General features: G+C 44.0%; 2 protein-coding genes across 2 annotated transcripts; one reads left to right on the top strand and one right to left on the bottom strand.

The window, feature by feature from the left end:
* Positions 1-660: 660 nt before the first annotated feature.
* LOC123059905 (LEAF RUST 10 DISEASE-RESISTANCE LOCUS RECEPTOR-LIKE PROTEIN KINASE-like 1.2) lies at positions 661-4,361 on the top strand. Its single transcript, XM_044482444.1, has 4 exons — positions 661-1,401; positions 2,577-2,612; positions 2,783-3,034; positions 3,184-4,361. Exons 1-4 carry the CDS (start codon positions 681-683, stop codon positions 4,122-4,124), a joined length of 1,950 nt encoding a protein of 649 aa, XP_044338379.1. The 5' UTR covers positions 661-680; the 3' UTR covers positions 4,125-4,361.
* A 6,533-nt stretch (positions 4,362-10,894) lies between these two features.
* Positions 10,895-11,635, bottom strand: LOC123057620 (uncharacterized). The gene has a single exon (XM_044480549.1). It carries the CDS (start codon positions 11,620-11,622, stop codon positions 11,179-11,181), a length of 444 nt encoding a protein of 147 aa, XP_044336484.1. The 5' UTR covers positions 11,623-11,635; the 3' UTR covers positions 10,895-11,178.
* Positions 11,636-11,845: the final 210 nt, after the last annotated feature.

Here is an 11,845-nt window from a genome sequence, read left to right on the forward strand (position 1 = left end):
TGGAGACGGTGCGCCGAGCGGGGCTGGTGGAGACGGTGTGCCGGAACAACACGTTTGCCCGCGCCGGAGGGCGTTACAACGCCACGGGCGTGATCGTCCGAAGCTACGATTCGCCCGGCCGCAACACCACCGCCGTGCCGGTGCTTGGGGCGTCTGGGAAGATGAATGCCAGACACTGCCAACCGACGAGTCACCGTAAGTTCACCCGTGAAACTGATCATTTTCTATCGGGTTCCTAGGAAACAAACAATTTAGGCAGTGTTCGGAAACGCTCCGCTCCTCAACTCAGCTCCCGAAGCGGGCAGAGCTGTAGTTGAAAATCATAGAGCTGCACTTTTCTCGCTCCCGAGATTCCTGAAGTGGGTGGGTTCCCGAACAGGGCCCTAGTCTCAGATTCCTTATCTGCCAGACCATGGCGGTTTGGCAAGCCGTCGGCATCGCCGTGGCGGGCCATGGCGGCCGCTCCATGCCGCCGCCGCCGCAGCATCCCTGAAAACAATTTCCAAACGAAATAGAGCGTTGACTCTGACTGGTCAAGCCGCTCTGGCCTCCGTCATTTTTTTTCCCACGTCGCACATCCCACCCGCCGTTCTGTCCCGTTGCTCCTCCTTGTTAACTAGTCACCTCGCCCGCTCCGGTTACTCAGCCGCTCCGGTCTCCATCCCCAATTATTCCAACCCATGCCGCCGCTCCAGCTGCTTCCCCTCCTGCTCCTGCTCGTCGCTTCCTTTCTACGGCTGCCGGCGCCGGCCGCCGCCGCCTGCTCGCCCAAGAAATGCGGCGACCTGAACATCAGTTACCCGTTCTGGCTGGAGGAGAAAGGCCAGACGCCGTGCGGGTCCCCGTCCTTCCAGCTCAACTGCAACGGCAGCCAGGCTCTCCTCAGCCGCTCCATGTTCGGGGGCTACCAGGTTGTCCAAGTCTTCGCCGAGAACTCCTCCTTCCTCGCCGTCGACAACAACCTCCCGCTCGACGACGGCTGCCCCAAGTGGTGGTTCAACATCTCGCTGGGTCTCGGGCTGAGTCCGTTCGTCATCAGCAGCAAGAACAGGGAGCTGCTCGTCCTCGACAAGTGCACGGAGCAGCAGGTGACGCCGCCGGGATTCAACCGCACGCGTTGCACCAACGAGTCCTTCTACCGCCTTGGCGAGGAGTACGGCACCCATCTTGACTACCGGGGGGATCTGCCCCCGGCCTGCCGTCTCTCCGTCGTGCCGGTTCTTGGTTTTCAGGGCGGCGCCGGTTACATCCCGAGCATGAGGCAAGGGTTCCTGCTTGAGTGGACGGTGCCGTCGGACGATTGCCCCAAGTGCGAGGCAAGCGGCGGACAGTGCAGGTATGCCAACGACGGCACCGGGTTTTCCTGCCATTGCTCCGGCGACGTGTACCCTGAGAAGTGCGGTGAGTTGACGAAAATTAACTCACAGCGCCACCATGATTTTGCCTAGTCAATCACTAGTTCTTTGATCAAGTAATCCGTTGCTGACATTCCCCTCAAAACTTCAAGTGGTAGTGACCGATTCAGTGACTCCAAAAATGCCTGACGTAGGTAGCAATTTTGATACTGCATCTGAAATAGAATTGCTGTCAAGAGTAGATTTTCTGCGTTTTCGGTCGCTGTTGCTAGGAGTATCGAGTGCTGATTGGACACAGATATTGTTGTTCTTTCAACTCCTTAGTGCTTGCTTGGTTTCTTGGAGCTCCTGCAGATTATTGTTTTGTTTTTGGTAGTTAGTGATGAAGTTAGTCCATTGATTGATTCCTAGTCAAAAAATACATTTGTGAATTAGTCAACAACGCTATTCAACAAAGATGCCGTGCCGACGGTAACGTGCTCCTGGTTTTGTTCCAAATAGACTATTCCCGTGATCGCCGATCAATGCTCTTACTTTTCTGTGCCCTGGTCCGTTTTTCAAACATGTGGAAGTCAATTTATTGCAACTGTTTGTTGTGGAATTAGGGGTGTAAAGTTGAATTGGACACTGTGGTTAGTTTCAGTGGACTACTATATTGAGTGTTGATGCACATGGTAATTGAGTGTTGCACTGCTTAAGCAGTGCAGAAGAGTGCCGTGATCGTACCGGTATTGCCAAGCATCATGGCAGCTTATGGCGTTCCAGTTTTTTTTTAAATCTTTTCCTGGAGAGAATAGGGCACCAAGCTAGCTTCAACACAACTATCTTATCAGCTCTGTTCGTTTTCGCGAAAACTATGATCTAACAGCACATTGCTGTTAGATTTTGGCCTCCTTTTCAGAAGACTACAAATGTATGCATCCGTTAATCCTGGCATCACTTTTGATGATCTAAATGTGGAGATTGGAGTAAGCGCTTCAATGAAATGTATTCTAGGATGCATTGCCACCATCAATTGCGAACCTGAAATTTAACTGCTGCTGGATTTTCCTAATTAACCAGTCACAAAAGGGAGTTTAACTTTACGTAGAAGCTGCCAAAGTTAGCAACGCAATACCGATTCGGCATAAATAAAGTTCTTCTCATTTGTCAAGTGACTACTATACTTCTTCTTTGTTACTTCATAAACCGCAAAAAGATTTACAGACACTTTTTATGCAGGGGACAGTGGAAAGACAAGTATAAAGTTCATAATAGGTGAGTGTAATCAACTGTCAAGCTGCTCGGCCCATCTATTCCTTCAGTTCTTATTTCCTCGCTCCAAATTGTACCATATGGAGAATATGGGGGGTGAAATCTCATGATGAAGAACTAATCAGATCGTTTGTTTACCTCATGTTGCTAATGTGTTATATTGTTGTGAACAGTTGGAGCGGTAGCCGGTTTTGCTGCATTCTTGGCATTTGTCTTATTTGCCTTGTACCAACGAAAGAAGAGCAAACAAACTGTAGCTTCAAATGAGTTCATGCGAAGTGGATCTTCAATGACGTCATACAGTAAAGACCTTGAGCTGGGTGGTTCGCCTCATATCTTCACTTTCGAGGAACTCGAAGTGGCTACTGATGGATTTAGTGCTTCAAGGGAGCTTGGTGATGGTGGCTTTGGAACTGTTTATAAAGGTAAAACACATGTTTGCCAAACTCGTTGCTTGTCAATCTTATAAGTAAATTGCAGATGCTAGGACCTCCATTCTCAACTGTATTTCTGATAAAGTTATCTTGCCCTTAATTCACTTGGCAATGACAACTTCGACATTTTTGTCATTCAGGAAAACTCAAGGATGGGAGAGTAGTTGCGGTGAAACGCCTTTACAAGAATAACTACAGACGGGTTGAGCAGTTCCTGAATGAGGTCGACATCCTGTCCCGCCTGCTCCACCAGAACCTGGTCATCCTATATGGCTGCACTTCTCGGATGAGCCGCGACCTTCTCCTGGTGTACGAGTTCATCGCAAATGGGACTGTCGCAGACCATCTTCACGGATCACACTCGGCGGAACGAGGCCTCACGTGGCCTCTAAGACTGAACATTGCCATAGAAACAGCTGAAGCACTGGCCTACCTCCATGCAGTCGAGATCATACATCGTGATGTGAAGACAACCAACATATTGCTGGACAACAACTTTCATGTCAAAGTTGCAGACTTTGGGTTGTCGCGCCTGTTCCCTCTCGAGGTCACCCATGTCTCGACTGTTCCACAGGGCACACCTGGTTACGTCGACCCCGTGTACCACCAGTGCTACAAGCTGACCGACAAGAGCGACGTCTACAGCTTCGGCGTCGTGTTGGTGGAGCTGATATCCTCAAAGCCTGCTGTGGACATGAGTAGGAGCCAAAGTGAGATCAACCTGGCCAACATGGCCCTCAACAGGATTCAGAACCATGAAGTTTTTCAGTTGGTTGATCCGGAGCTCGGCTATGACACCGACCCCGAAACAAAGAGAACGATTGACCGTGTGGCCGAGGTGGCCTTCCAGTGCCTGCAGATGGAGAGGGATCTGAGGCCGTCGATCAAGGAGGTGGTGGAGATCCTGACTTACGTCAGGGACGGAGACTATCGAGCTAAGAGCATGAAGAAGAAGGCGTCTCAGAAAGAGGACGCGCACTTGCTCACCAATGACCTGCAGTTTTCGCCTGACTCGGTCATCCATAGATTCCATAGCCAGTCAACTAACCACTCGGTAGCATCGAATGCTAGCGGGTTATGATGTGCTTTGTATTGATTCTGAAGAAATAAGGCCGCCCTGTTGATCGGATGAGTTGTATATAGCATAGAGTTTTCTGATGAGGTGGTTCATCTTACTAATAAGTACAGGCTCATGGTTACAGTAACTCTGCATTTCTGAGCTTAGCAATGATTCAAATGGTAGGTGTATGTACTAGGAGCAAATTCCAGGATAAGCACTGTAATATTCATATAGTCAGTTCAAGCTGACGAAAAGATTGAATTCAGAAGTTGAACTGATCAACATGCATATTATAAGCAATCACATTGTACTTATATATATGAGTAATATACAGTTATTTGAGATACTTACGGCAGATACATCGTGTGACTTTGCTGGTCTGTTTGGCAGTTGTCATATATAATCATCTGAGAATTCTTTCTGCGGGCAGGCATTTGAAATTTGGAACTCAAGCCAATGTATTGTACCACCAGTTTTACTTGGTGTCAGCACGATAGGTACATTTTCTTCTGAAATCTGCACAAGGACACAAGAGACCAAGGCCCAGCTGATGCTGTGGAATGTCGGTCGTGCTGCACGGTTGCTGCAGAATGTTGCTCTAGCGACCTTTTGGTATCAGAGGCTCTCACTCACCCGCCCCACAAAAAAGTCCCGTGCTCATTTCCTTATTTGACGGAGAATATCCGAAATGGTGGAAGGATCGTAGTGAAAAGTACTTTTAGATGTTTGATGTTCCACATGATAGCTTGGCAAATTATGCCACTTTGCACTTTCATGGAGTAGCTACGTCTTGGTTACATGTCATGAGTCATTGCATATAGTTGATACCTGGTCTCATTTAGTTCTAGTGTTTATATGCTAAATTTGACACGAATAAGTATGAGCACCATCTCAAGAAACTACCCAAACCGAAACAAATAGCCAAATAGGCACAGTCACTAAATATCAAGCTAGATTTGAAGAACCCATGTATAAAGTCTTGTACATAATTGATGTTATGATGGAACTTTCTTAGGAAAATATTGATTATGGTCTAAACGACAACATTAGAATCTGGGTGCTTCCGAAAAATGAAAAACACAATTGTGCTTTCAGAAAAAAGGGTGAAAAGCACAGTTTTGCTTTCGGTGTCTGATTTTCATTTTTTTGGTTTTCCTGTTTTCCCCTGATTCTATTTTCCTTTTTTTTGGTATTCCTTGTTTTTAGTTTTATCAATTCCCTTTTTTCGATAAAAAGTTCGTCCAAACTTATCAACATAGAGTCTAGTTTCCAAGATCTCGACACGACAAACCGAACAGTGGAAATGGTTCGTGATTTGGATATAAAGTTCAAGAGGTAAAACATTTTGCAAAAAAAAAGAGAATCTAACAAAAAAGCCCAAAACTCTTAGTTGTGACAAGTGTCACACATGCAACGCGCCACTTGTCACCGCGAGAGAAGGTATGAGTGACCTTTGTACTCTAATTAGTGATCTATTTTCTCTCGTGTACAATTTTTTTTGGCTAAACTCTCTCCACTTTATTCGTTTAGAGAAATGTCCATAGGGATATAATTTAGGTCTGGAGGTTGGAGCAGGCACAACTGGCGTCTTGCATGTAGACCTAGAGCATATATAGCGAGGCGATGTACCTCGAGATTAGAGTTTCTACCCTCATACACTATATTTGACAATAACACCATGCAGACCTCCCGACGTCGTCTTGATGTCGTTTGCAGTCTGTTGCGATGAGCACTTTGGAGATGTTAAGGTCAGATGCTAGTGCCAACGCTTCCCAGAAAGATAGTGCTTCTGCCGTTGTTGGATCTTCAGTACCCGGAATCATCAAGGCCAAAGCATCCAGATGTTTCCCGTTTCGAGTCCCTGCAAATAGCCGCAGCTGAGCCATTGCGTCGCCCCATCAACCCTGGCTTTCGCTACTCCAGCTTCTGGTGTACTGATGATAGAAGTCGTTTGGTAATCAATCTTGACCGGGTAATCAACGTGACTGCTATATCTCGCTGTATCAACGTGACTGATATATCTCGCTTAAAGCGAGAATAGCATCCATCATCTGTCCCGAAGGCGCGCGCATATAGGGCCGGCCCATTAGCTTGGGTCATCCGCTCGCCCTCAGGTCGCTCGCTCGCTCTGTTCCCCCCCAATGCTTTGGTCCCCTTTTCTAGTTTTTCCTTTTTTTCTTTTTCTTCTATTTTTCAGTCGGGTTTCTTTTGTTTCTTCACCAATTTTCTTTGATTTTTTGTTTTTCTTTGTTTTACATTGGGTTTCTTTGTTTCTTACATGGTTTTTCAACAGTTTTTTTCTTTGTTTCTTTCTCGGTTTTCACTTTTTACTGATGTTTTACTTTTATTTTTTATGTCACCTTTTTTTCGTACACATTCAACGGTTTTCGTATACATTAGGAACATTTTTGTATACATGTTCACATTTTGCAAATACATGATTAACATTTTTCTATGAGTACATTTTTTCATACACATTGTATATTTCGTGTATACATCGAGAATTATATATATATATATATATATATATATATATATATATATAACATTTTTAGAATACATGATTAACCTTTTCTTATGTCTACACTTTTAAAGTTCATGAACATTTATTGAAATCTGCAAGCATTTTTTAAGCTGTAAGCAAATTTTGAATACCATGGCTTTTCTAAAAAAAGCGCATTTCTTTTGTTTTCTGACCATTTTTTCAAATGCATGAACAATTTTTATATGCCTGAACCTTTTCTAACAATTTTTGTACTTTGCGAACATTCTGTGTGTACTAACAAAACACAAAAGAGTCCGTAAAAGGGGCAAAAAAGAGCAGAAATTGTAGGGGAGCTAGCGATCCGTGCTAGGTGAGCCCACCCAACTTGCTAACGATTCATCTGTAGGCAATTGTTCGATATCTCTACTCCTGTAAAAGACTCAACTGGTGATGATGGCATGTCTGCCAACCATCATTTCTTTCAAGTTTATGAACAAATATTATTGTAGTTTGAATCCGTCGCAACGCACGGGCACATTTCTAGTGTGATCGTTACAAGAGATAGATATCAGCGCCAGGAGCTCCTAATTGGCGCTTTAGGCGCCAGCTCTCTAAGCTGACACTTACTCAACCGTCTCGCGTGGGCTGGCCCAACAAGCAATCTTGAAAAGTGTTCATGAATTTAAAAAACCCATGACTTTTTAAAAAAGTATACAAATTAATATTTTGAAAATTTTCATGGATTTGAAAGTTCATTGATTTGAAAAACATTCATCTTATTTTGGAAAAACAGTTCATCAATTTTCAAAAATAGTTCATCGATTTTGGAAAAAAGATCCAAAAATTGAAAAAAGCTCATTGATTTGAAAAGAGTTCACAGTTTTGAAAACAAAGTTCATGAACTTAAGAAAATGTTCACAAATTTTCTAAATGAAAATGAAAAAAAGAGCAAAACGAGCCAAAGAAACAAACTAGGTTCATGTTGATTAGTATTGCATTTCAACAATAAAGAATGTTACTAAGCACAACTGAAAGGTTTTCTAGTTGATATTCGCTCTTGAAGCCACCCTCCGATTGCGGAGTTCGAGTCACATCACGCACATTTTATCTTGAACGGTTTTACAGGGAAAACAAATCATAGATGGGCCGGCCCAGGGAGGTGTGCGTTGTTTGCGAGTATACAAGAAACAGGTGCCTTAAGGACCGAATAGGAAATGCCATTAGCGCACATATACATCCTTGTTACTTGTTTGCGCTTCTAGCCAGTAAGCCATTGCACATTTCAAGTTTGCACGAACTAATTGATGTAAACAAAGCCGAATTTCCACAAGTTTTTAGTGTTTTTGTGATTTTTCTTGTTTTCACTGGGTTTTGTTCCTTTCTTTCTCCGTTTTACAAGTTTTCTTTTCTTTTCTTTTCTTTTCTTTCTTTCACGGTCTTTATTTATTTATGTCTATTTAATTTTTCATTTTTTCTCTATTTTTCATTCTTCTTCCATTTGTTTCTTAGGTTTTATTTTTTCATTTTTTAGTTTTCATTTTTGGGTTATCTTTCTTTCTTTTGTTTTTCATTTCCATATTTTTCGTATATGTAAACACAAATTTTCTAATATACGTATAACATTTTTCCAATACAAATTGAATTTTATTAATACATGGTTAGATTTTTATACATAAATAAAAAATCAAATGCTTGATTAACATTTTTATAAATGCAATATTAACATTTTTGAATAAATGGTCAGTTTTTTTCTATATACATTTAAATTATTTTCAAATACTTGATCAACATTTAACAAATAACTATTCAACCTTTTTCAGATGCTTGAATAACATTTTTATATACATGATATAAAATTTCATGATTTTTTAATACATGGTCAACATTTTTCTATACACATTTAACATTTTTAAATACTTATCAACATTTTTTCAAATGTTTGATTAATATTTTTATATACAAAATCAATAAAATTCTTCCTTTTAATACATGGCCAAATTGTTTTATACACATTTAATATTTTTAAATGCTTTATCAACATTTTTATAATACTTGTTAAAAAATTAAATGCTTGATTCACATTTTTTTAATACATGACCAAATTTTTTACTCACATTCTTTTGTACGCATTTAAATGCTTTATACACATTTCGCACACATGATAAACTTTTTTTCTATTCGCATTTAACATTTTTCAAATGCTTGGTCAACATTTTCAAATGTTTTCATAGAGTGTCTTTTGTAATCTATGTAGTATATTTTACAGGGTAAACAAATTGAAAAATAAAGCAAAATACCAAAACAGAAAACGTAAAAAAAGGAGGCTGCTGCCTCCCGCGCTCGTGGGTCGGCCAGCTCGATCTTCGCTTCAGCGAGGCTCCTACCCCTCTTGCTGCTGGGGAGACATAGCGAAGTCACTAATTAAGGAGTACTCCTTTCAAAGATCACTCCCACCTCCATAGGTTGTGACCACTTGTCGCAACCTGGAAGTTTTTCTTTTTTTTATAGATCCGTTTATTTAAACTATTTTATCTTTTAAACTGTGCGTCCAAATCTCGAACCATTTTCACTGTTGAATTTTTCGCGTCGAGATCTTGAAAACTAGATCCCATGTTGATAGGGTTTTCGAACTTTTTTTTCATGAAAAAACCGAATCGGAGCAAGGTTTTTCCCCTTTACAAAATAGGCACGGTTGTGCCTGTCGCGGAATCACAACCGTGCCTCTCGTGAAATTAAAAAAAAAACACATCTTTTTTTTTCATTTCCGAGGGGCACGGCCGTGTCTCTCACGAAAGGAAAAAAAATAGAAAACGTGTTTTCCCTTTCCAAGAGGCACGGCCGCGCCTTTTACGAAAGCACAACCCTGCCTCTCGTGGAAGTAAAATCATGCCTCTCGCGAAAGGAAGAGAAACAAAAAAAACGTGTTTTTTGCCTTTTGCGAGAGGCACGGTCGTGCCTCTCGCGAATGCAAAACCGCGCCTCTCGTGGAGAAATTAAATACACATTTTTTCTTTGTTTCCGAGAGGCATGGCTGTGCCTCTTGCAAAAGCAAAACCGCGCCTCTTGCGGAAGCAAAAAAAATGTGTTTTTCACGCAAAATTGATTTTGGTACAAAAGCTAAGGAAGAACGATGAAAAACCAAAATATAAAAAAAACCGTTTAAAAGGCCGAAAACGCGTGCGGAATTTTTTTTAAAATCCATGGAATTATTTCAAAAGTCAAGAAACTTTATATTTTCAAGCATTTTCTCAAATTCATGAGTGTTTCGTAAAATTCACTATCACTTTTTAAATGGGCAACATTATTTTCAAATTCACAATTTGTTTTAAACTGTAGGAATGTATTAAAAATTCATGCACATTTTTTTAATACAAGATTTTTTTTGTAAATCCATGAACTTTTTTTATTCCTTAAGATTTTTTAGAACCACAAAAAGGATGGTAAACGGTCTTTTTCGTAAGCTAACAATAGAACGGAGGCACATAACCAAACAAGCTGGCCAAAGAAAAGCAAGCGCATTGAGCTTCACGGGCCGCGCCTGCTGGTGGCTCTAAAAGAGTAAATTGTTGAAAACCACCACATTTGTGGCTAGAGTACTCTAAAATTATCGTTAGCCACAAATGTAAGCAAACCGAACAAGTGAGCCAGAGAAGTCCATGTCTAGCCCTAGAAGGAACGGGAGGTCCATGTCTAGGGCTACTTCGGCCAATCGTCCGAAATCGTAATCGTCTCACGCCGAAAGCAATTTCGGAACCAAATCCAAACAGACGTTACCCTTGTTCGTCCGTTCTCGTGCTAAAGCATAGCCGATGGCAAACAACCCCTCAAAAAAAAGCCGATGGCAAACTTTTTGGTGTGGTAGCTTTAAAGCACGAGGAACTATAGGCAGAGGTTGCGAATGAAGGAGCCAAGCAAGTCACATCGTTTATGAAATCTGCGGTTTGAAATGAAATCCCTCGAGCCCATCAAAAGCCAAGGCGAATCACCGGATTTCTTTTCTCCTTTATCAAAGGCCGAGCTGCACATCACACTACCGTTGGCCTGCCAACACTGCTAGCTGATGCACTACTTGTGATTTGCTCACAGTACAAACGTGCAAAACTTATACAGATGAGGCACGTACAGACGCGGCCGGCCGTGGCGTCCCCGGCGAGTCCGCGGGGACGGGGACGGCCGAGCCATCGCCGGCGCATGCGGAGGAGAAGCAAGGTATGGAACAGGAGGAAGAAGGCTGCGGAGCCCTAGGATGAAGATCGGAAGGTGGACAGCAAAGTGACCCAACTCGAAAACAAAAATCAGTCCATGTCGTATAGTCGCTCTCCAAACTTATTCCATGAGCTGCTGAGCAGAGATTTGTTGAAGATGCTTCCAAGAATAACAATGTCGAAAGTTATGTGCCAACATCGCTACTACATGGACCACCACAGCAGCAGCATCAACCTCTCTGCGAGGGCAGCAAGAAACGAACAAAGCAAGGGCCGGAACAACTCGACAGCACGAAAGAAAAGCTACACCCACATATCCGCACGAACATGGCAGCCGGATTCCACGGGACGGAGCACGACGTCGGTACGACCGATGGACGGCGGATCACTCCGGGATGGCGACGAGCATCGGCCGCCACTGTCTCCGCATCATGAGCCGCCGCCGGAACCCGCCGAACATGAACCTCCGGTACTGCTGCACGGCTGCGGCGCTAACTGCCAGCGGCGCGTCCGCCGTGGTTACCTCGGGGCGAACCAACTCCATGTCCGCGTGATGCTGCCGTTGCCGCTCGGGCAGCAGCACGTGCTGGACCTCGAGGTCCTTCCTGGCGCTGCGGCGGACGGCGCCGGCGACGTCCGGGCCCAGGAGCTCCTCCAGCGAGCCGCTCCGGCCGAGGAGTAGGCTCCTCTTCTCCCCGCAGCCGTCTCCCTGCTGGTCCCCGGCGCCCGCGGGCGGTCTGTGCAGCTTGTTGCCGCGGCAGAGCAGCCGGCGCACCAGCAGCCACAAGCTCTTCGCCCTCGGCCTGATCTGCAGCGTCCCGGCAGCCATCTCTCCGACTATCTCCTACCACTGCTCCCTCTCTCTCTATCTGCCTCTCCGGCCGCTACGAATATATATTCCGCTCCCGCTCAATCACTCATGGTACTACTACTCTTGTCCGGCTGCCGCCGTAGCTCGTGGCTATGGAGGGAGGACGACCGACCTGGGACCTGGGACCTGGGATTCAGGGGAGGATCCAGAAATAATGGCCGCCTTGGACTGGACTCGCTCT

Source organism: Triticum aestivum, chromosome 3A, assembly GCF_018294505.1.
Source record: "Triticum aestivum cultivar Chinese Spring chromosome 3A, IWGSC CS RefSeq v2.1, whole genome shotgun sequence".
Lineage (NCBI taxonomy): Eukaryota > Viridiplantae > Streptophyta > Magnoliopsida > Poales > Poaceae > Triticum > Triticum aestivum.

Coding starts and splice junctions, on each gene's coding strand:
- LOC123057620 (XM_044480549.1), bottom strand. CDS start 11,622: ATGGCTGCCGGGACGCTGCAGATCAGGCCGAGGGCGAAGAGCTTGTGG.
- LOC123059905 (XM_044482444.1), top strand. CDS start 681: ATGCCGCCGCTCCAGCTGCTTCCCCTCCTGCTCCTGCTCGTCGCTTCC. Junction 1,402..2,576: donor CGTGTACCCTGAGAAGTGCG/GTGAGTTGACGA, acceptor CTTTTTATGCAG/GGGACAGTGGAAAGACAAGT. Junction 3,035..3,183: donor CTTTGGAACTGTTTATAAAG/GTAAAACACATG, acceptor TTTGTCATTCAG/GAAAACTCAAGGATGGGAGA.